Source organism: Ictalurus furcatus, chromosome 12 (assembly GCF_023375685.1).
Source record: "Ictalurus furcatus strain D&B chromosome 12, Billie_1.0, whole genome shotgun sequence".
NCBI classification, from domain to species: domain Eukaryota; kingdom Metazoa; phylum Chordata; class Actinopteri; order Siluriformes; family Ictaluridae; genus Ictalurus; species Ictalurus furcatus.
This window is the reverse complement of record NC_071266.1, coordinates 27,609,945-27,634,622: the sequence shown is the minus strand read 5'-3', so window position 1 is coordinate 27,634,622 and position 24,678 is coordinate 27,609,945. Positions and strand designations below refer to the sequence as shown.

General features: G+C 41.5%; 1 protein-coding gene across 3 annotated transcripts in view; it reads left to right on the top strand.

Moving 5' to 3' along the window:
• The window catches only part of LOC128615860 (RNA binding protein fox-1 homolog 3-like), a 217,352-nt gene that overhangs the window by 167,340 nt on the left and 25,334 nt on the right, over window positions 1-24,678 (top strand). For 2 of the 3 annotated variants that reach the window (XM_053638224.1, XM_053638223.1), the window contains exons 5-10: window positions 10,154-10,282; window positions 14,929-14,982; window positions 17,470-17,562; window positions 18,233-18,293; window positions 19,111-19,164; window positions 24,521-24,653. In XM_053638224.1, the coding sequence (XP_053494199.1) occupies window positions 10,154-10,282; window positions 14,929-14,982; window positions 17,470-17,562; window positions 18,233-18,293; window positions 19,111-19,164; window positions 24,521-24,653 (524 nt within the window). The remainder of the gene's footprint in view (window positions 1-10,153; window positions 10,283-14,928; window positions 14,983-17,469; window positions 17,563-18,232; window positions 18,294-19,110; window positions 19,165-24,520; window positions 24,654-24,678) is intronic. The other variant, XM_053638225.1, reaches the window with a different exon arrangement.

Here is a 24,678-nt window from a genome sequence, read left to right as displayed (position 1 = left end):
ACTGTCTTCTGGAGACCTGGTGTAACGTTTCATGTTAAAAGACAGTGTGGGGACCCAGTGTCTTTGCAAACACTGGTAGAGTACAATGTACATTGTGGGGATTTAACGTTTACCATGTTATAATATACACTAAAAAAAGGAGTTCCATACCAGATTACAGAATGTAGACTCATGCTGTGAATGTTGGGTGCAATGATGATCATCTCCAGATGCATCATCTGTCTCCAGACGATTACTGTCCATCTCTATTCCACATTTTGTCACCTGAAATAGGCACAACAGTTACTAATAAGCCTAAAAGTAAAAGTATGTTGGTATACTATAACTAAGCTGAACAGTGTAACGTTGTAGAAAATATTTTAGGCTAACACACACCAAGCAAAGAAGACATTCGTAGAAAAAAAGGATAATATTTTAAAGTAGGCATATTGTGGGGACCTGGTGTAAAGTTTCATGTTAAAAGACAGTGTGGGGACTCAGTGGGAGAGGGGTACCACTTCAACTATCAATTGAAATCACACTGTTGCAAACACTGCGAGAGTACAATGTACATTGTGGGGACTTAACCTTTGCCATGTAATAATATACATTAAAAAAGGAGTTCCATACCAGATTACAGAATGTAGACTCATGCTGTGAATGTTGGGTGCAATGATGATCATTTCAAGAGGCACCATCAGACTCCAGAAGATTACTGTCCATCTTTATTATACTTTCTGTCACCTGAAATAGGCACAACAGTTACGAATAAGCCCAAAAGTAAAAGTATGTTGGTATACTATAACTAAGCTGAACAGTGTAAAGTTGTAGAAAGTATTTTAGGCTAACACACACCAAGCAAAAAAGACATTTGTAGAAAACAAAAAGAAAAAGAGATATGTTAAAGTAGGCATCTTGTGGGGACCTGGTGTACATTGTGGAGACTTTTTAACATTTACCATGTTAAAAATATATATATAAAAAGCAGTTTCATACCCATGTACACTAATAAGTCCATTTGCTAGTTTAACCACACATTTAACATACTGTAATATAAGGACAGATTGCACAACAGAAAAATGGGCAGAAAACTGATAACCTGAGCTTTTTTTAAAACGCTTTCCAGGATCCTGAATTCAGCTAAAGTTCAAGTTGCAAGCCTGTGTTGGTAGCAAGGGTTACAAGATTGGACACACAAACATAGCATATGGTGGACAGTGAATGCATTTCACAAAGCAATGCACCGCAACTTTACAGAATCTAGGTCCAGCCGTTCGGTCAACAGGCCAAGAGCAGTAAAGTGATAGCAGTGAAAGATTGCTAGAAGTAATTTAGGTACTGTAGAGGCTGGTCCCAAGAGAGAGAAACACAAATGGAGGGTCCCTAATACTGGCATAACACTGTGAAATGGAGCTTTGGAAGAGCAACAGAGAGAGAAATAGCTTCTGCACAGCAGTGTTAAGGAGTTGGAGGCAATGAGATTAGTATTCGTAGACTTAAACCACAGTGAAGATATAGCGTTACAGCTGCAAAAAACTAGCATTAGTAAAAAAAAAAAAAAAAAAGAGCATAGTTGAAGTACAAGACTGTGGCAAGGTCAGAGACATCCCTCAGCATCATTAATGGGGCACTAGAAAAGTAGTAGTTGGAGTAAATTAAATTAGGATTAGCAGTCAAATAATGTAACTAAGGTGCAGCAATGTACTGGTGTCGCTGCTGAGTAGTTAGATGAGAGGGCATATTGTAGCAGTGCAGACATGGATCTGAAAATGAAAAATTTACAGCACATAAAACCAGGAATATGACACGCATAACACAGACCAGTCACCATGTTGCAGTGAAGCAGTGGCTGAGAAGGTAGGAGACAGGGCATCTTGCAATAGTACTGAGGCAGCCCTGATAAAAGTACATGAAATTAGGTTTGGAAAATACATAGCACAGCTGGGGTGCAGCTTTGAGATGGATGAGTCAAACGAGCATAGTCTGCAAGAGAGAAGCTCAAGAGGTTAGCAAATGCACAGCCTGGTTGAGGTGTGGCATCTCATAGCATTGTCATGGCTGAAGTATATGAGGCAGGTGAGCAAAGTCCACATGAGAACAGCAGAAGGTGTTAGTATATGCATCACAACTTTAAGGAGCAGAACTGCATAAAGGTCATAACTGAAGTATATGAGAACAGAAAGCACTCCTTTGCCTACATTGGCAGAATACATTGTGCAGACAAAGCATTTACTGTTTGGCACATGCATGAATTAAAGCAGTTTAATTACCTGGATGTGGGAAGCAGATTTGTGCTGTGAATGTTGGATGCACTGGGTATCATCTCCAGAGGTATCACCTGAGTCCAGACTATTAATGTCTGCATCCATTCCACACTCTGTCACCTGAAACAATAACAGTCACTATTAAATATAAAAGTAGAGGGTAAATCCTGTTACACAAACAGCATGTAGCATGTGAGCGGTGCCATATAGTGACTGACTGGCACTGTTCTAAGCATCCCTAGACACTCTACATCCATCCCTAGACACTCTACACTCTACAAGCTCAGAATATCAGTTTGTTCTTCAACCACAATGTTACGTAATTGATGGAATTGGATGGAATAAGGATTTGATGTTGGAATATGGAATTGATGCTATAAAAATACATATACATCCACTATATCAAGAATTAAGTAGGGGCCGATGCGAGCGGCAGCTTTTTTTCACCTGTTTAAAACTTTCTATCATTCTGGTTTTACGCCAGACCTTTTATTTCATCTTATTGTCTATACTTGTTCCCGAATTTGTCATTTTAAGCGAGTTTCTTGCCGTATTTTTGGACCCACCAAGATTACTCAGACAACGCTTGTTTATTCAAGGGAGCAGCTCCTGATGTATCCGATTAGAGCGGCAGATTTGCCGATGGACATACCAGCGGAGCTACAGAGGCACAGGGAGGGACGAGAGTGGGCGGGAAGGTTAGAGAGAAGCGGGAGAGAAAAAGGAGACTCAAACCTTGCCTTCCATCATTTGTTATGGGAAATGTAAGATCGCTGGCCAAAAAGTCAGACGCGATTGCAGCACTGACGAGTAGCCAGTGCGAATACAGGGGGGCCAGTTTGTTGTGCTTCATGGAGACATGGCTAACAGGGAACATTCCTGATTCTTTGGTCGAGCTAGCTGGCTTCACACTAGTGCAAGCTGACATAGGAAAACAGAGCAGAAAGAAGGGAGGAGGTATAGCTGTCTTTGTTAACTCAAAATGGTGCAACATTAGACACATAATGGTGAAGGAGAGCATGTGTACGCCAGATATAGAACTACTGGCTGTGGGGCTGAGACCATACTATTTGCCCAGGGAGTTCTCTCACGCCATTGTTGTGACTGTGTACATTCCACCATCGGCAGTAGCAGCACGCGCCTGTGACATCATCCACTCCACCACTGCAAAACTTCAGACACAACACCTGAGTGCACTCATGATTATTAACGGGGACTTCAACCATGTCCCCCTCTCTAAAACCCTTACAAACTTCACACAATATGTGAAATGCAAAACAAGGGTGAATAAAATCTTGGACCAGCTGTATTCCAATGTGAAGAGGGCATACAGCTCCTCTGCCTTTCCCCCTCTGGGCAGATCAGACCACAACTTGATCTACCTTGCACCTGTGTACAAGCCTGTAGTCAAACAGCAGCCTGTCACCACCAAGTTCGTAAAGGTATGGTCCATTGAGGCTGAAAATGCACTGCAGGACTGCTTCCAGACCACAGACTGGGACCTGTTCCTTAAGGATCACGCAGAGGACATTGAGGGACTCCCCCAGTGTATTACGGACTACATACGCTTCTGTGAGAACAGCATTGTACCCACAAAGAAGGTCCGCTGTTTTTCAAATAACAAGCCATGTATCAACAAAGACATTAAAGCCCTCCTAAACAGGAGAAGAGAGCATTCATGGCAGGAGACAATGAGGAGGTCAGGTCAGTCCAAAAGGAGCTAAGGAGGGAGCTGAGGAAAGCAAAAAAGCAGCTACCGGGAGAGGCTAGAGTCCAAGCTGGAAAAAAATAGTGTCAAACAAGGTATGGGAGGGCATGAACAGGATTACTGGGCTTAAAAATTCCAAACCGGCCATGGAGGGCAGCCTGGACATGCAAATGAGCTAAACCGGTTTGTCAACAGGTTTGACTCAGCCCCCATCCCTGAGAGCTCAAATGGACATTCACACACTCCTGATGATGAGGACAATACAGGAATCATCACAGACACAGGCACCCCAACGACCCCCTCACCCTCCACCAGCCCATTAATAACATCAAGCCAGGTGAGACAGGAGTTATCCAAACTCAGAATCAACATATCTATGGGCCCAGACAACATCAACACGAGGCTGCCCAAGGTGTGTGCCACACAGCTTGCAGGTGTGTTCCAACACCTCTTCAATCTTTCCCTAAGGCTGAAAAAGGTGCCCCAACTGTGGAAGACCTCCTGCATTGTTCCGGTGCCCAAGAAAGGTCATCCCAGTACCTCACAACAGTACAGAGATGTTGTGCTGACTTCACGTCATGAAGACCTTTGAGAGACTGATCCTGAGGCACCTGAAGCTGATTGTAAGTGACTCCCTTTATCCGCTGCAGTTTGCATACCAAACCCAAATCGACATGGTCGATGCAATCATCTACCTACTGCATATGGTTTACTCACACCTGGGGAGGCCAGGAAACACATTGAGAATCATGTTTTTTAATTTTTCTAGTGCATTTAACACCATCTCTGGGACATGCGGGTAGACCACGACATGGTGACGTGGATCATGGACTATGTCACCAGCAGACCACAGTACGTCCAACTGCAGGGCAGCCTGTCAGATGTGGTGATGTGCAACACTGGCGCACCTCAAGGAACTGTGCTTTCACCCTTTCTATTCACTATATACACCTCTGACTTTAGCTACAACTCAGGTACATGCCACCTCCAAAGATTCCCTGATGACTCTTCCATTGTGGGCTGTATCAGTGAAGATAAGGAGATGGAGTACAGAGGCATAGTGTTGAGCTTTGTCAGATGGTCTAAGGATAACCACCTTCAGCTCAACATCGGCAAGACCAAAGAACTGATATTGGACTTCTGTTGAAACAGAAAGCCCCCAACATCTATTACCATCCAGGGGGAGAAAATAGAGATGGTGGACTCATACTGGGAGTGCACATTAACCGCAAGCTGGACTGGTCAGAAAACACAGAAGCTCTCTACCGGAAGGGACAGAGAAGACTGTTTTTTCTAAGGAGGCTCAGGTCATTTGCCATGAGCAGCAAGCTACTCCAGATGTGCTATCAGTCTGTAGTAACCCTGTTCTTTGCTGTGACATGCTGGGGAGGTGGAATTAAGGCTGGGCAGGCTGTGTCAATATTTTGTGTGGCCACCATTATTTTCCAGCACTGCCTTAACCCTCTTGGGCAACAGAGCTTCACAGGTTGCCACTGGAGACCTCTTCCACACCTCCATGACAACATCCCAGAGCTGGTGGATGTTAGAGACCTTGTGCTCCTCCACCTTTCATTTGTGGATGCCCCACAGATGCTCAATAGGGTTTAGGTCTGGAGACATGCTTGGCCAGTCCATCACCTTCACCCTCAGCTTCTTTAGTGTGTTTGGGGTCGTTATCATGCTGGAATACTGCCCTGCAGCCCAGTCTCTGAAGGGAGGGGATCATGCTCTGCTTCAGTATGTCACAGTACATGTTGGCATTCATGGTTCCCTCAATGAACTGTAGCTCCCCAGTGCCAGCAGCAATCATGCAGCCCCAGACCATGACACTCCCACCACCATGCTTGACTGTAGGCAAGACACACTTGTCTTTGTACTCCTCACCTGGTTGCCGCCACACACGCTTGACACCATCTGAACTAAATAAGTTTATCTTGGTCTCATCAGACCATGGGATATGGTACCAGAAATCCATGTCCTTAGTCTGCTTGTCTTCAGCAAACTGTTTGTGGGCTTTCTTTTGCATCATCTTTAGAAGAGGCTTCCTTCTGGGAGGACAGCCATGCAGACCAATTTGATGCAGTGTGCGGTGTATGGTCTGAGCAGTGACAGGCTGACCCCCACCCCTTCAACCTCTGCAGCAATGCTGGCAGCACTCATACATCTATTTCCCAAAGACAACCTCTGGATATGACGCTGAGCAAATGCACTCAACTTCTTTGGTCGACCATGGCGAGGCCTGTTCTGAGTGGAACCTGTCCTGTTAAACCGCTGTATGGTCTTGGCCACCGTGCTGCAGCTCAGTGTCAAGGTCTTGGAAATCTTCTTATAGCCTAGGCCATCTTTATGTAGAGCAACAAATCTTTTTTTCAGATCCTCAGAGAGTTCTTTGCCATGAGGTGCCATGTTGAACTTGCAGTGACCAGTATGAGGGAGTGTGAGAGCGATGACACCAAATTTAACACACCTGCTCCCCATTCACACCTGAGACCTTGTAACACTAACAAGTCACATGACACCGGGGAGGGAAAATGGCTAATTGGGGCCAATTTGGACATTTTCACTTAGGGGTGTACTCACTTTTGTTGCCAGCGGTTTAGACATTAATGGCTGTGTGTTGAGTTATTTTGAGGGGACAGCAGATTTACAATGTTACACAAGCTGTACACTCACTACTTTACATTGTAGCAAAGTGTCATTTCTTCAGTGTTGTCACATGAAAAGATATAATCAAATATTTACAAAAATGTGAGGGGTGTACTCACTTTTGGACCTAGAGACCTAGACACATGGGCTACTTGTATAGTGAGACTGTACATTATTGCTTGCTGTATATACTGCCCGTATGTATGTGTGTGTGTGTGTGTGTGTGTGTGTGTGTGTGTATGTATATATATATATATATATATATATATATATATATAGATAGATAGATAGATAGATAGATAGATAGATAGATATAGATATATATAGATATATATAATGTATATAGCATTTGCGTTTATGTCTATACATATTTATACATCCTGTATATACTCTTTATATATCCCTGTATTGCTCTCCTTACTATCTCTTTTATCTCTTCTTTTATTTATTTTTTTGGCTGCTGTTGTGACACCCTAATTTCTCCATCTGGGTACTAATAAAGTATTATCTTATTTTATCTGATCTTATCTTATTTGGCATGTAATTATCCACGATTACTACAAGAAGTAACATTCTTACTTTATTTAACAAAACAAAACAAACAAACAAACAAAAACACTAAAAAGGCAAATGATAAAAGCTATTAAAATCGTTTTTTTCTGAAAATGGACAATATTATTGTTAAACGCGATTCAGAACTGAGGTGAATCACAGACTAAACTGTGAGCAGGTCTTTAAATATGGCGTCGGCGCTATATTTATAAATATTTAAAATATATATGCGTACTCACGTCCAGATTTTTCCATGTCAGATGATGTCAAATATAAATCCTTTCAAGTTGCTGTGGTAAATTCATTGTCTTCATGAATTGAACCCCCCCCCAACTCACACACATTTATCGAATAATTGACAATGTTGAGGACTAATGAGATTTTTGGTGGGGGAGTTCAACTTGATAAAATAAACATTCTGTAACACTTAATATTGTGGGGACTCGATTTTAAGTCCCCACAATCACAAATGTCCCCACAAATGGTGTGTAATCAGGCCGATGTCCCGATATTGATAGGATTGCGAGCATACTCACACACACACACGCACTCACACACACACACACGCACACACACAGACACACACACTCACGCACGCACACACGCACACACAGACACACAGACACACACTGCAGGTTCACCTACATGGTCATGTCATTATACCGTCATCACTCATCCTCTACACTCTTCACCTGCTCCATCACAAGCTCCAAAACAACAACTGCACTTGTCAAACATCTTCTTCTGATAACCACACAGAATCTCTCTCTCTCTCCTTCTCGCTTTCTCCCCCCTCTCCCTCCCCCTCTCTCCCTCTCTCTCTCTCTCAAACACACACTGGAGGAAGTTTGCTTGTCAGCGTGCCTTTTTCCCAGTGACCTAACAAGCAATATTTAAAATAATTGGACTGAAAGGCTGCCAGTGTGTGTGTGTGTGTGTGTGTGTGTGTGTGTGTGTGTGTGTGAGAGAGAGAGAGAGCGAATATGTGTGTGTGTGTGTGTGTGTGTGTGTTTGTGTGTGTGCGTGAGTGTGTGTGTGTTTGTGTAACACTACACCTCAGTGACCAGTCATCCATTCAGGTGTCAGTAGTTACACATTTCAGTATGTTTTGTCAGTAGGTTAGTTATCAGCACATGTTGTGAGGTTTGAGCAGGAAGCAGGAGATGTACACAGGATACAACACATACATAATGGACTTTAATTAAAGAAACTATAGGTCAAAGGCAAACAATCTAAAACATCATGCAAAAGCTAAAGTAAACTAGTTTAAGTTCATTAGTAAATAAGGTGCACGTGAGTGTGATTAGTCAGGAGCTGAATGTACAGCATAAAGCAGCAGGGGATTCTGGGACACGGCTTTCCCTGAGGATGGCAGACACTTTCTTTATGGATCCTGTAGAAGTGTAATGCTTTAGAGGATGGGTGTAAAGCTAGAGAACACTCACACATCTCAGGTTCACAGTTCAGTGTGCTGAGTCGATCCTGTGACCTGCTGATATGTCATAACCCAAAACGTTGCCGAGTTCGTCATTCCTCAGGGTAACAGTTCCTGCTTAATCCTGTATAAAAACTCTTCAAATAAGCTATACTAATGCAATGAGGCTGCTCGCTAAGGGGGTATCTGATATATGGAAACTTATCTCGTTCTCTCCTCAGATCATGTCAGTTCAGTTTGAGTATTTTTACTGGCATCACAGATATAATGTTACACTTTTATTGACAAGGTTGCCTTATGCTTATTACACGTTATTATTATTATTATTATTATTATTATTATTATTATCAGAACCGAATTGCTACAATGGACTGCTTGTCATTTTTTTTTAAACAATGAAATTTCATGCATGTGATTTTGCTGCATTTGCTGCACGATCCATAAACAGATATGCACACAATATACATATATAATACATTGTGTGTGTGTGTGTGTGTGTGTGTGTGTGTGTGTGTGTGTGCGTGTGTTTATCAGTTTATGCATCATTACGATATACATTTCCTTCAAATTCCTCAATAAACCACAATAATTGGAATGGAAACACAAACACAAAAACAAATATCAGTTTCTAGAAGAGCTGCATTCATTTCATAGGTTCATTCCTATCTATAATTAGAAAGATATAAACAGAGGAATTTCAATTCAATGAAATTTTATTTTTATGGCACTTTTAACAATGAACATTGTCTCTAAGCAGCTTCACAGAACCATATAAACACAGGAAACAGATTTTAAGCATGTGAATTTATTCCCATTGAACAAGCCGGTGGTGAGGAAAAACTCTCTAAGATGATAAGAGGAAGAAACCTTGAGAGGAACCAGACTCAGAAGGGAACCCGTCCTCATCTGGGTAATAACAGATAGTGTGAAAGTACATTATGGTTTTTACATGAAGTCTGTTTTGTTGAACTAGTCCACTGTTCACTAAAGGAGACCTGAGAGTGAAATTGTATGTGGCAATTGTAGTCCTAAGGCCATCGCAGCAACCACAGAGAGAACGTCCATGTGGAATTGAGGTCCAAAACCATTTCATGGTATTTCAAGCGGTACCATCCTAATAAATTTCCCATATTGTCGATTATTGTTGGGTTTATGTTGGGTTATGTATGTTTTTTTTTTTTTTCTAATAACAGCTCATGGTTTTTAAACAATAAAGCAATGTTGTTGTTTTTTTCTGTAAAGGTCTACACAGCGCAACAAACACTTTTATTTCTAAAATCATCAAAAGACTAGATTTTTAACTTTTATTAAGTATGCAAATGTACACATATTTAATCAGGCAAAGTCTCATTTGCATGAATAAATGTGCATGTCTGTAAGAGATCTAATGCAGCAACATCAGTTGGCAAAGATATTAATTGTGATGTCTGAGGTATATATTGTGTTAAAAAAAAGAATTTGGCTTGTCAGCAACGTTACAAATCTGTCATGATGAACTCACCGTGCACATGAATTACTAACTGATGATTGCGCGCACGTGTGCGTGTGTGTGTGTTGTGTTTCGTTCAGACAGATGACGTGACGCAAACAGAGACGCTGTCATCCTCAGAGTCGCCGGAGAAACAGCAGCCTAAACGGCTCCATGTCTCCAACATCCCCTTCCGCTTCCGCGACCCTGACCTCAGACAGATGTTTGGGGTGAGTGACCCTAGAGTTCATGCGGAATTTTATAATAGAATTTCTGTGACGTAATAAGAGTATACTCTAGGTCCAAGTTATTATTGATCAAAGGCAGTAGGGACAGAGAAGAAAAAAATTGTCACGGCTTGTCATGTTAGTGCCTCTGACACTGGAGACTCCTTCCATGAATGTTAAAGAAGCATCTGCACCGTGATGTTTATGTGGAGCGTCCACCTGTGAACGATCCGTCACTATAGCAACGATGACGTATGTTAATATAAGCCTCTGAGGCGAGAGTGTGACGCTAACCTGGAGGCAACAAACGTCCTTTGCTCATTACCAACGTTAGCCTCGTAGCTCCAGTAGAAAGCTAAAGAAGCGATCCTGTCTTGGCTGCGTAGCTGTGCTTGGAGGAAAGGGAATGTTGTGTACAATTCGTTTCTGGCCAGATTTTCTTTCTTCTGTTTCCTGTTGTTGAACTGCAGCTCAATAACAGCTGCATTTTGGCTTGTTTGAGCAGCACTCATTAGTTTGGGCCTGTGATCTGTCTCTCTCTCTCTCTCTCTCTCTCTCTCTCTCTCTCTCTCTTCAATTGTCTGCTTTATTGTTCTGCGTGTTGGATCAGGGCCTGGCCGAGCTGGTAATTAGCTCGAAGGCTTTGTGCATGTGGTGAAAGTGTTTGTGGCTTGTGGATTTATGATGATAAGAGGGCTTGTTAAACACACACACACACACACACACACACACACACACAAGCTGGCATGAGAGAGGGTTTTGAATTGATCGCCGCTAGCGACGTTGGCGAGAATCGCCCAGGAAATTTATCACCATCCAAAACTTTGTCTATTTGCAATGGACGCATGTCAAGCCATCCGGCCAAATGTGCTGCAGTAATCGCTCACAAGCGCTACGAGGCTCTGCGCATTGTTTTCACTGCCCTCAAGGCACACACTACATACCCCCGCTGCCCAAATGTGCCAGTTCTTCTTCTATATGCTCCATCTGTTATATGCAGCACAATAAAAATGTTAGCCAGCACTATGCTAATGACTCTATCTCAATCATAAAGCTGAGAAGGACTGATTAGCCAGGCAGCTAGTTCAAGCAAATGTCACTAATTAGCTAAAAGCTTTGCTAACATGACCTAGCCAAAAGTGATACCTAACATCACTCGGGTAAGCCTGCTAATTTGATGTGATGTGAGAGAATCATTAAGTGTTGTAAAGGACAGAAAGATGTATAAGATGATGAGTATGAGAGGAAAAGAACTGAAATATGAAGATAAAAGTCATGCTGTGGGTCTCTGTTTTGAGGTCTCTGGTGTTTAGTGACAGAGTTGAAAAGTTTTCCAAGCGTACTCTTCCAGCTTCACCTGCAGCAGTCAGTCTCAGTAGAATACATTTTAAAACCACAAAGTATGCAATGATGTTGTTTGTCCCAAAAAGCCCCAAAAATATTTTTGTGCCTGTTATCATCAGCACTGACACACACAGAAACTCTTTGTCTCATTAATCTGTATATCATTTCACCAAGGACAGCAGTCTGTGAAATGGAAAGTTGTATGCACACATACACACAGAGAGAGAGAGAGAGAGAGAGAGAGAGAGAGAGAACTAATAAATATAAAAAGTACTGGCTATTAAAATGAATCCTACATTGATTTGGTGTCACATACAGCATACAGCGGGGGAAATAAGTATTGAATGCGTCAAAAAAAATTCAGTAAATATATTTCCAATGAGGTTATTCACATGAAATCAGTATTAACTCAAGAAATCCGGAAATATAAAGAATTCACAACATTAAAGTCCATAAATGAAGTTATGTGTAATAAAGAGGAATCACACGGGAAAAAAAGTATTGAACATGCTAACTAAAATGTATTTAATACTTAGAGGAGAAGTCTTTGTTTGTAATGACAGCTTCAAGACGCTTCCTGTATGAAGAAATTAATGGGCCGCAGTATTCAGGTGTGATTTTGGCCCATTCTTCTAAACATATTGTCTTTAAATCTTGTTCAGTTGGATTCGAGTCAGGTGATTGACTGGGCCATTCTAACACCTTGATTTTTTTTTACTCTGAAACCAATTGAGAGTTTCCTTTGCTGTGTGATTTGGATCGTTGTCCTGCTGGAAGTCCACCCACGCCTCATCTTCATCATCCTGGTGGATGGCAGCAGATTCTTCTCAAGAATCTCCCGGTAATGAGTTCCATTCATCGTTCCTTCAATTATATGAAGTCTGCCAGTACCATGTGATGAAAAACAGCCCCACACCATGATGCTTCCACCTCCAAACTTCACTGTTGGTAAAGTGTTTTTAGGGTGATGTGCAGTGCCATTTCTTCTCCAAACATGGTGTGTAGTATGATGGCCAAAAAGTTCAATTTTGCTCTCGTCTGACCAGACTACACTCTCCCAGTATTTCATAGGCTTGTCCAGATGAGTTGTAACAAACTTTAAACGAGCCTCGACATGCCTTTTCTTTAGTAATGGAGTCTTGCGGGGTAAGCATATAATATATATGAGCAGTGGTGTGCATTGCCTAGTGTTTTCTCTGTGACGATGGCACCTGCTGCCTCCAAGTGTTTCTGGAGCTCTTTCCGAGTGGTCCTTGGCTCTTGGGGTACTCTTCTGACTATGCTTCAGACTCCCTGGTCAGAAATCTTGTGACGAGCTCCTGTGCATGGCCGGTTGATGACGAAGTGATGTTACTTCCACTTGTGGATGATGGCCCCAATGGTGCTTACTGGAGGATTCAGAAGTTTTGAAATACGTCTGTATGCGATTCCATTAATATGTTTCTCAGCAATAAAGTCGCAAAGGTCTTGGGAGAGCTCTTTGCTTTTCCGCATCATGAGATGTTTCTTGTGTGAAACCTTGGTAACAAAAAGCCTTTTTATAGACCATCAATGTACTAACCCAGCTGATATTAATTTGCACAGATAGGGGGTATAATTACTTGTGGATTTCAGCTGGTTCCTTGTCTTACCTTGCCTTGGAGAACTGCTTTTTCACCGGCTGTATTTATAATAATAGGATACTAATATACTTATGTTTCAGTCGCATGATTTTTTTGTTGTGGTGACCATATTTGGCAGCAAATTTATAGCTTTGATGAAGAATGCTAATGTAACCTATGGGTCAAAAATGAAAGATTAAAGCTTAAATTACTCACCTTACCGATTTTAAGAAAAGGCTTTCCCCAAACTGCTGATATATTTACTCCTACACAACCCCTCTCCCTGTTCAGAATAGTTCATCAATCATTTAAAAGGACAGAGGCTTAGCTACTTTTCACATTACAGGGGACTACACTACACTACACACATCATATACACTACACACTACATACATTATATACACTACATACACTACACACACTACATACAGTACACACACTATATACATTATATACACTGCATACAATACATACATTATATACACTACATACACTACACACACTACACACACTAAATGCATTATATACACTGCACACAATACATACATTACACACACTACATACATTATGTACACTACATATATTTTATATACTACACACATTATATACACTACATACACTGCATACACTGCACACATTATGTACACTGCATAAACTATATACATTGTATACACTACATACACATTTTATATGCTTCACCACATGGCATTGCTAGTTTATTAGTAGTACTGAATGGAAACACCACAGCATTTGTTACTTTTCTGTCAAGCTAATTGTCTAGCACAACAACATCACTTGAAGCTGTTCCTGTGATGTGAATTAGCTGGGAGAGAGACAGGAGAGTCAGGGTAGCAGACTGGACATGCTCAATAGTAATAAATGGTCCCTGGTGGTAGTGATGACCTTTCAACCAGTCTAATTAATCTATGCTAACAGCCCATTATGACTTGATAAGCACCGGAGATATACTCCTGTTCATGAGATACCCAGCATCACCGGAATAAGACTGACTAGGAAGTATGATGGGAAAGGATCGAGTGTATCATAGTCTGAGTCAATGAATAAAAAGTCTAATTAGATCAACTTTAATTAATCAGATCCGAGATTTCCTGTCACATTGTAGCTATTTGTGAGAATAACGGCAACCAATTAGTTTTATTGAGTCACATAGTTTCCCCAAACTGGGGGCGAATTCCTCCCTGTCGTGGCTAAATGAAGGCGACGTGACGAGTTTGACACGGTAATTGGATTAAATGAAATAATACGGCAGCCGCAGACGGCAATTAAAAGTCTCCCTCGTTCTCAGATCGTTAAGGGGAGGAGGCATTCTCTACGCATCCTCCTACCTCAGGTTCATTATGTCGTGACCTGAACTGAATCACTGACTGAAAGAGCGGAGGGCCCGTGGGAGCCACCCGTCACATCACTTTCACTCCACAAACACACAAAGAGTGAGACAGTAAGACGGAGATGGGTGGACAAGAGGAGAAAGCAGAAAGACAGAAGACGGAGTGAGAGAAGGGTAGACATAAAATTAAGTTGAGTCTGGAGTGAAGCAAGTTGCAAAGGAGCGCTGTACAATTTGAGCTCTATTCTAGCAAATAATACTACAGTTAATACTTGTAATAAACACAATATAAACATATATTTAGCTTTATATGTCGTATAAATCATTCTCTTCCCTTTTCTCACTTCTCTCTGCAGCAATTTGGGAAGATTTTAGACGTGGAGATCATTTTTAATGAGCGGGGATCTAAGGTAAGTTCTTCTTAACTCTTCATTCCTCCCCACTATTTTCTTCTTTCTCCTCTGCGTGCTGGTTTCATTTCCCTCTAGCTGAAAAACCCAGAGAAAGATGAAAAGAAAGATTTCTGTGATTCATCAGTAAATGAGCTCCTATTTTTTTCTTCGTTCTTCTTTGTGCCGGAATGAACACTAAATATATATTTTACTTCCTGGCTGGAAATGACAGAACGTTTACCCTTTTCTGGTGAATCCACTTTTTCCGTATTCCTCTCTGCCCCACCATCAGCTTTATTAGATTAAGCTCTGGATAAATCTTTTTCTCCCCTCTGCAGCACACATTTATTGTTTGTGTCCTACAAAGCCCATTACCCATGGTGCCTTGCCCCACCCTCCACCAATCCCCACCCCCCTTCCCACCAGTGTGCCGGCATAATGAACCGAGCGAGCCATTAATAAACAATCTATTTTCCTATGACGCTTCGGCAATTTGCATTCGATATGTTTGTCCGCTTTGAAAAATGGCGGCTGCTTTCTCACCCCATCTCGTGTAAGCTAATTATTTGTGCATGGGGAGAAAAAAGGCGGAAACAAGACGGGGAAAAAGATACGCAGGAAAACATACAGTGGTGTGGGAATGTTCCGAGAATTCGTTTAGCCCTCGGTGTGTGTTCTGAATGCGCTGTTCTCTCTTTGTGGATGGTGCCAGTGTGTAAACTCGTTCACATATCTACAGAATTCTAATGAGTGAAAGAAGATTTTCAACGAATGGAGTCGTATTTAAAGCTAAACATATGAACCACGCCCATTCCTCTAACTTTGCCCTCTTCCTCTAACTCCGCCCTGTTCCTCTAACAAATGTGAATTTGGAATTGTGAAATGGCACTGTATGCGAGAGCTTGTACGATTGTAACATGTTTTCATTTGAGTCTTCTCTCTCAGTGCTGCTCTCTGTCACTGCTCTTAACACAATCTTAAAGCTAGAAATAGGTGGTACAGTTGTACCGCAGGTCACATGCATGTTTTCTCGCAGTCCTGCGAACAGAATTGGCATTCACACTAAAAAAATTATGATCACAGTGAAAGTGAATGTAGAGCTACATAAGTGTATAACTGCACAGATTACAGTCTTTTTCAGAAAGAATGCTTTAGAAAGAAAGTGGAAGCTCATTGGTTGATTTGGCTTTAAATGGTTTGGGCTACCAGTTGGTAGGTTTGCCAAGCTGCCATGGTTGTATCCTTTGGCAAGCCCCTTAACCCTCACCTGCTCAACTTTGTTGAGAAGTCACTTTGAAAAAGAAAAGGTTTTTTTTTTCACAAATATCTCCAGAAATCCTGCTGGTTTATTTATTTTTTTGTTCAAACACGGACAAATTACATAGTCGTACATGGATGGAGCGCAGTCGTGGATTCATTTGTGCATTTAGAAGGAATCAAATGCTACAACTGTGTTGGTTTTCCAGTACAAAAGTCACATTAGACCAGATCTATTCAACAAAAATGACTGGAAGGTCCAGATCCATCAGTTTTTTCCCGAAAAGCAGCTAGCATGACTGAATGAACAGCAGTTACCTTTTAATGCGTAACCACTGACGATTAGTTCATGACTATAAACAAAACAATTTCAAGTGATTGAATGTTTTCTCTCAAGGCGCTTCACATTACCATTTCTGACTCGCCTCACAAACTCGGACTGAACAGATATCTGTTTCAAATTTGTCACAGCAAGAGTAAACACACACTTCCCTTCCCAGGCATCTTTAAACACTCTGTCATACTTTTTTTTTTCTTAAATGAGCAATGTTGTGAGTTTGCTAATCAGACCAGAGAGGAGAGATAAAAACAAAAAAATGATTAACATCTGTGAATATTGTCTCCTTCCCAAGTTGATGTTTTTAGTCTCTGGTCCAATGAGCTGCCGTCAGCTGAATCACTTGTGTAGAGGTCTGGTGTGGCATGCTTGTGGTTGGATTAACCGCTCCAGAGGATCTGCTTCAGAATACCGAGCTATGGCTCGATTGATTTTGTTTCTCTGGGTCCACATCCAGTCTGCAGTACTCCATTTGTCTATCCCCAGACTTTGTAATGTTTTTTTTTTCCTTTTGATATTATTTTGATCTAGTTAATTATGAAAACTTGTGACTTCCTTGGATCATTATTGTGAAATCTGTGTTTCCAGTAAGCAGGTGTAGTGCATGTAATTCCTTACAGGAGTGACTTGTTTAACTGGAAATTCAATTTAAAGTTTAAAGTTTAATAGAACAGTTCTGTGTCTCACTTCCTCCTTTATGTATCACCGTGTTTCCACGGAGACCTCACTGCTCTCCTCTTTTTCCGCTAACCTGTCTGTAATGAAGCATTACTTCCTCTCTGCTGCTGTCCACTTCCTGCTGCTCACCGTGCTTTATTCTCTGCCTTCCTCCCTTTCCTCTTTCTCTGTTCTGTCTCTCTCACAACACTTTCTCTCCTCCTCTGTGCTCTGTTCTCTGCATTCATCCTCAGGGCTTTGGTTTTGTAACTTTCGAAACGAGCACAGACGCAGATCGAGCGCGGGAGAAACTAAACGGTACAATCGTAGAGGGACGCAAGATCGAGGTGCTTCTCTCCTTTTCTCTTCTTTTCGTTCCCATCCTCCCTCTGCCTTTCTCATTTCGTATTTTCCTGTCTTTAACTCTCTCACTCCTCACTGTTTTCTCTCTACTCTTCTCTTCACTTGTGTGTGTGTGTGTGTGTTGTATGTCTGAGTGATATCCCCGAAGAAAGGCACAAAGCCTCATCCTTGTCTCTGATTGGAGAACACTAGCATGGGATTATCCAATCATATCTCTTGATCATATCAGATTGTGAATGTATGGCATTTTTAAATTATTTTATTTTTAATTTAGTTTCAATGGTATTTTGAATTTCATCTGGATTATCAGACAATTTTCCCAGATTTCAGTTGTTCTTGTCATGTGCATGTATTTAAATTCATTCATTCACCGTGTCTCAGAAATCTAAGCTGGAGTAAGTGTTTTCAGTTGCAATGGGTTTGTCCTTCTTCTTTTTTTTAATGTCATTTTTATTGATTTATTTATTTTGTACAGCAGCATGACTGAGATGATGAGGCTGAATAAAACCACACACACACACACACACACACACACACACACACATATGCACACATTGCATGTCATGCACTGACTCCACACTGTTCTGCTGATGTTTTTGTGATCTAATGCCCTCTTTTGCCGTTTCTCTTCATATTTCCTCTTTGTGTGAGCAGGTGAACAACGCTACAGCAAGAGTGATGACGAACAAGAAGGCAGCGAATCCTTACACAAACGGTACTGAGGCTAAAGTTTATACACTACACGATCAATCAGAATGCTGGTACAACCACTGGGTTCACGCCGTAGCGTTGGTTACTGACGATGGCGTACTGTATCAGATCAGTAGCTGTATCATTTGCAGTGCGTCTCTCTATTTCCACTCAGAAAAGATTTCTCTCTCTCTCTCTCTCTCTCTCTCTCTCTCTCTCTCTCTCTCTCTCTCTCTTTCTTTCTCTCTCTTGCTCTCTCTCACTCTCTCTCACTCACTCACTCACTCACGCTCTCTCTCTCTCACTCTGACTCACACACACTCTCTCTCTTTCTCTCTCTCTCTCACTCTGACTCACACACACTCTCTCTCTTTCTCTCTCTCACTCACTCGCTCTCTCTCTCTCAGCATACTTTTTATAGTTCAGTTTTGAGTTCAAAGATGAAAAGTTCAGTGAAAGTGTGCTGAAATAGTTTAATTAAAGATAAACGATATAGAAGCTGAAGGCTTGTGTATTCTATAATCATTGAATGTCTCTCTCTCTCTCTCTCTCTCTCTCTCTCTCTCTCTCTCTCTATATATATATATATATATATATATATATATATATATATATATATATATATATACATATATAGTGATGGCTTTATGACAGATTATTAATGACAGATTATTAATCACTCACTGTACAGAGCAGCTCAGTCAAAATAATACATTCATTAAAATAAGTAGTCATAGATACATAGATTTCTTCTCTCTTCTCTTTTTCACTTTTTTTGCTGTATTGCTTAATTGTGTGTGTGTGTGTGTGTGTGTGTGTGTGTGTGTGCGTGTGTTTTGCAGGCTGGAAACTGAATCCTGTAGTGGGAGCTGTTTATGCACCTGAACTTTACGCAGGTGACACACACACACACACCTCTCTCTCTCTCTCTCTTTCTCTCTTTCTTCCTGCAGTGTAGTTGTGCTTTGTGGCTGTTGCTGTGTGTGTGTGTGTGTGTGTGTGTGTGTGTGTGTGTGTGTGTGTGTGTGATGGGTAATATTTCATCAGGAAGAAGTGCTGACCACATTGAAGCTGTAACTGTGTGCCTTTCTGCTCATTAGGCTAAAGTCTGTTCATTCCTCAGACAGTTTTACAGCCAGCCTCTAAATAACACAACCTCTCACACACACACACACACACACACACACACACACACACACACACACACACACAGTGAAACCCTGACTGTTACAGTCTGTAGAGATAGAACTTACAGAATCTTAAACGATGAGTAACAATAACATTAATTCCAGCATAAAATACGTGCTCGTATTTTATTTATATGTTATTACATGTTAATACCCACCAGAAACATTTTAATATTTCTGTTATGTCTTAATTATTGTGTTTTATTTGTTAATCATGGATTAATGCAGGTTTTCATTATGTAACATTTAAATAACCCTCACCACTGTACGGTATGAGAGGCCGGATGTGACGACGGCTCAGGCTGATTGGGATCCATATGCGGTTTTATTAGCAAACAGCGTAGTACACGGAGTAGTCAGGCTTGAGCAGTGGTATCAGCAGATTCAATGGCAGGCAACATGCAATAAACAGCAAAGTCCACCAACACATACAGCAGTTTAACCATGAAGAAAACAACATAGAAACAATAGCGTTTGGAGACATGAACAAGGAAAACAACACTTCGCAACGAGTGACCAAACAAACGGGGTTTAGATAGTCTCTGTGACCCAGCACGGGTGAGCTTGTAATCAGTTCTTGTTTGCGGCCTCTTGGGTAATGTTGTCCTGGTGGTTCTTGGGTAATGGGGTCCCATGTTAGAATTCAGGCGAGTGAGGCCTCCAGTGGTCACTCGAGGAATTTTCCCTGGCATTCGTAGCACTGGACATGAGTGTGTATGTTCAGCGTGTGTTCATTTTGGTTGAAAAACAATAATCATAATTGTGGTTCATCATGACGGTTAAGGAAAGGTAACCAAGCTTAATGCAAGAACATCCCTAACCAAAAAGTCAAAATCAGGAAACACTCAAGACAGAAACGAACTTGGAGTTCTCACTGATAAACAGGAAGAACAGGACAGAAAGAACCAGAGTAAATTCAAGGTGAGACACGGTACAGGTGAACACATTAAGGTAATCGACCCATGTCATGACAGTGGCACAAAGTGGGGAACTTTTATGTAAGGAGGTTTTTATGTAACATTTATGGAAGGAGTCTCCAGTGTCAGCGCTTTGTAAAGGTGAAGTCAGCAGTAAAGCTGCAACTTTAAGATTTCTGACATCTTCAACAGCTATAATGTAACTAGACAGATCAGAATGGTCAACACTCGGCACATCGGCTCATACACGTGATGATTCTTATTGTTGTTCATGATGCATGTGGGTCATATGCGTTATTGATCTGTGGTGTGTGGATGGTTTTAGGGCTGAGCTCTGTTCATAATAGCATCACACACGGCTGCCTTACAGCTCATACTGCCAAAGGAGCAAGAACATCAAGAATAAGTGATAAAGTGACAACTCTTTGTTGTAAACACACACACTGTGAATCCACACACCATTACGCACGCATTCAGAGACTGCCTGTATACTAACATATGCATAATTACACACACACTAACACACAAACAGGACAGACATGTTTCTTTGCGACGGTGTAATAAATCACGGCGAGTGTTTTAGCATGTAGCAGCCGGGAGGCTTTCGGCTGCTATGATTCATCGGCTGCTAATTTTTCAGCTCAGCTTGCCAAGCCTAAACGCCAGCATATGCTGACCAGCTGGGCCCGGAGAGACATGCTCTTTAATCTAACACACACACACACACACACACACACACACAGGAATGCAGAAGTGACTGAAACTAAGAATATGATAGATGCGACAGAATGATACACCTTCTGAAGATAAAGACGAGAAGAGAGGAAACCAGATGAAAGTCTCTGCAGTCTAAAGTTCTGTTTTTCAAGTTCTGTTACAGTTCTGTAGATTTGTCTTAGCAGTCTGAGCCTGATGCAATTCTGAAGTTCGGCTCTAGAGCACTGATTCTGTTCTATTGTTCTATTTTAGAGTACTGAAGTGCAGTTCTATACAATAGATGCTGGCTGTTCTGTAATTCCTTTTTAGGTTTAGTGCCGTTTAATAGTTCTGATCTAGAAAGCTAGTTCTTTTCCACAGTTCTGACATTACTTTTCAGAGTATTAACACAGTTCTAATAATCTGATGTGGTTAGGAAGTTCTGTTCTAGAGTACCCTTCCATTCTATTTTATAGTTCTGATGCACTTCTGAAGTTAAGTTCTACCCAGCAGATGCTATTCCGAAATTGCTTTCTAGAATTCTGATGCTGTTGTAAAATTATTTTCTGGAGTACTGCTTCATTTCCAAATTTCTGGATGTGGTTCAGAAGTACAGTTCCAGACATCTGATACAGTTCTAGAGTCCTAATTTAGTGTTCTCATGCTCTTTTGAAGTCTTCATCCAGTTCTTAAATATAGTTCTAGAGGACTATTTTTTTTTTTAACGTTCTGTTGCAAGTTCTGAATTTCTGATGTGGGTGTGAAGTTCTGTTCTAAACCTTGGGTGCAGTTTTATGGTTCTTTGGGAATTTGTTTTCTGATGATTTTCGAATTCTGCAATTCTGTTTTGTTATCCCTCTCTCTTTATGTCACTCTGATCATTCACCATGCTGGTGTTCAGACTGAGGTATTGGCAGAAGACGGGGTGGGGTCGTTTGGGGGCAGGAGAACCTCTTCAGTACCACTGGGGGTACCAGTGGGGGTCTGCATGGCGCCAAAACAGCTCTCCTTTTCTACATGCTGCAACATAAACCTCCCTGTGAGCTCAGTGAGAGCAGCAGGGAAGGGGAGACGGGAACAGAGATGGGGATTGGCTTATTTCAGTGTGATTGGGTTCCCTGTCTGAGGAGGGAAATGAAGTAATCGCCCAAAATGTGCTTCCTGAGAGAGAGGCATCTCTAGTTCTCCGTTTAGCATCATGTGTTAGTATTTATCTGATATCAAGGCAACCACCAAGAGAGAGAGAGAGAGAGAGAGAGAGAGAGAGAGAGAGGCTAAATAGCGTTGGCTAAATCAATATTTGTATTCTTTTCTGCCTTTACACCATAGTTCAGTGCACGAAACTCCAGCAGCATTCTGCACAGAGGAACCACGGACAGCTGGGATTTAGCACCCTACACACCCATAAATCTAAACTATTAAAGTGTTATTGTAGCAGGATGATGAAACAAAGCACTTCAGCACCATGGACGTCTATAATTCAGCACCACAAACAGCCATAATTCAACAGCACAGACTCTGTGATTTAGCACCACACACTGTTCTACATATAAACTACTAAAGTTTTAGTGTAATAGGTATGATTAACAATAAAAGCACTTCAGCCACTTGGGGAAAATGTGATTCAGGCCAATGTTCAGCTGTGATTCAGTGTTATGGCCAGCTGTGATTCAGTAACACATTTAGTGTTTATTCAGTACTATGAAGAACTATGTACACCATGGACAGCTGTGTTTCAGTACCATGGACAGCTGTTGTTCAGTACTGTGGAGAGCTTTAATTCAGTACCATGGAGAGCTTTGATTCCGTACCATGGCCACCTGTGATTCAATATCATGTCAATGTCATTCACATATGTGATTCTGTACCATGGAGAGCCGTGATTTAGTTCCATGGAGAGCTGTGATTCAGTTCCATGGAGAGCTATGATTCAGTACCATGGAGAGCTATGATTCAGTCCCATGGACAGCCATGATTCAGTTCCATGGAGAGCTGTGATTCAGTACCACGGACAGCTGTGATTCAGTACCATGGACAGCTGTGATTCAGTTCCATGGACAGCCATGATTCAGTTCCATGGACAGATGGACAGCTGTGATTCAGTAACCATGGACAGCGGTGATTCAGTCCCATGGACAGCTGTGATTCAACGTCATTCACAGATGTGATTCAATACCATGGACAAATGTGATTCAGTACTTTTGACAGCTGTGATTCAGTCTCATGGACAGCTGTGATTCAGTACCATGGACAGCTGTGATTCAGAATCATACCCAGGTTTGATTCAATGTGAACTGTGAACATTTTTTAGCTGTATAGAACTAACAGTAACATTTCCATGGTTTCCATAAAGGTTTTTTCTTACTGGAGCTGCTGTATGAGCATCATACTAATTATAAATTAGAAAACATGTTGGGGGAAAATAAATGAGAAATTGTGTTCATTGTAAATGTGGTTGTAAACTTTTGGAGAGGAGAGAGAAGGTAAGAACCCAGAGTGTGTCACATGAAGTGAGAAACAGTGATTCAGATTCAGAGGGAACCTGAGAACCCTCTGAGACGGCTGGAGTAGCTGAAGGACTTCTTCCGATTTCTCGTAAAATTAATTGCATCCCAATCCTGTTTGAGTTCCCTTACCACTTAAATAAGTGTGTGTGTGTGTGTGTGTGTGTGTGTGTGTGTGTGTAGTAGGTAATTAAGCACTAGCCGTTGATTAGATAGCTGCTCTCATCCCTAGATTAGATGCTCTGCGTGTCAACGACTTAAACAGCCGACATCAAAGAGATTGGTGGTGTTGAATACCGGCAGGATTCCCAAACACACGCTGGAGTGTTCTTTTTGTCTCCCCGGAAATTTCCGGATCATGTAGGCTCTGTGGCAACTCAGTGTAACAGATGTTTTTGTTTTTGTTTTGTTTTGTTTTGTTGTTTTGTTTTGTTTTGTTTTGTTTTGTTTTGTTTTGTTTTGTTTTGTTTTGTTTTGTTTGTATTGTTGTTCTGGAATGCTGTTCTTTGTTTGCAATCCAGAAAACTTTTACAGCGGTTACAGAACTCTGGCAGGGTCCTGTTCGAAATGTAATGATGTAGTTCTCTGGTTCTGCATTAGTGTGCTCATGCAGCGATGGAGTTCTTCTCTCAGGATCTATTTCAGTTCTAACATTATGGTCTTGATGCAGATCTTCAAGATGCAGTTCGCAAATGATGTTTTAGTGCAGTTCTGGATTTTTTTTTCCTGAAGTTCTGAGCACAAAGTAAAACATGCAGGATATATTAAAGCCAGGGCTGTGTGCTATATATTATTGTGTGTGTGTGTGTGTGTGTGTTTGTGTGTGTGGGTGTGGGTGTGTTGTAACAAGTGTTTAAATCTCTCAAGTGTGTGTCTCTCTCTTTCTTTCTCTCTCTCTCTCGCCCTCTCTCTCTTTCTCTCTCTCTCTCTCTCTCTCTCTCTCTGCAGTAACAGGGTTTCCCTACGCAGCCACAGGGGCAACCGTAGCATACAGAGGAGCTAATTTAAGAGGAAGAGGACGAGCCGTTTATAACACATTCCGCACAGCTCCGCCTCCTCCACCCATCCCTGCCTATGGAGCGTAAGTGTCTGTCTGCTAAACTTGG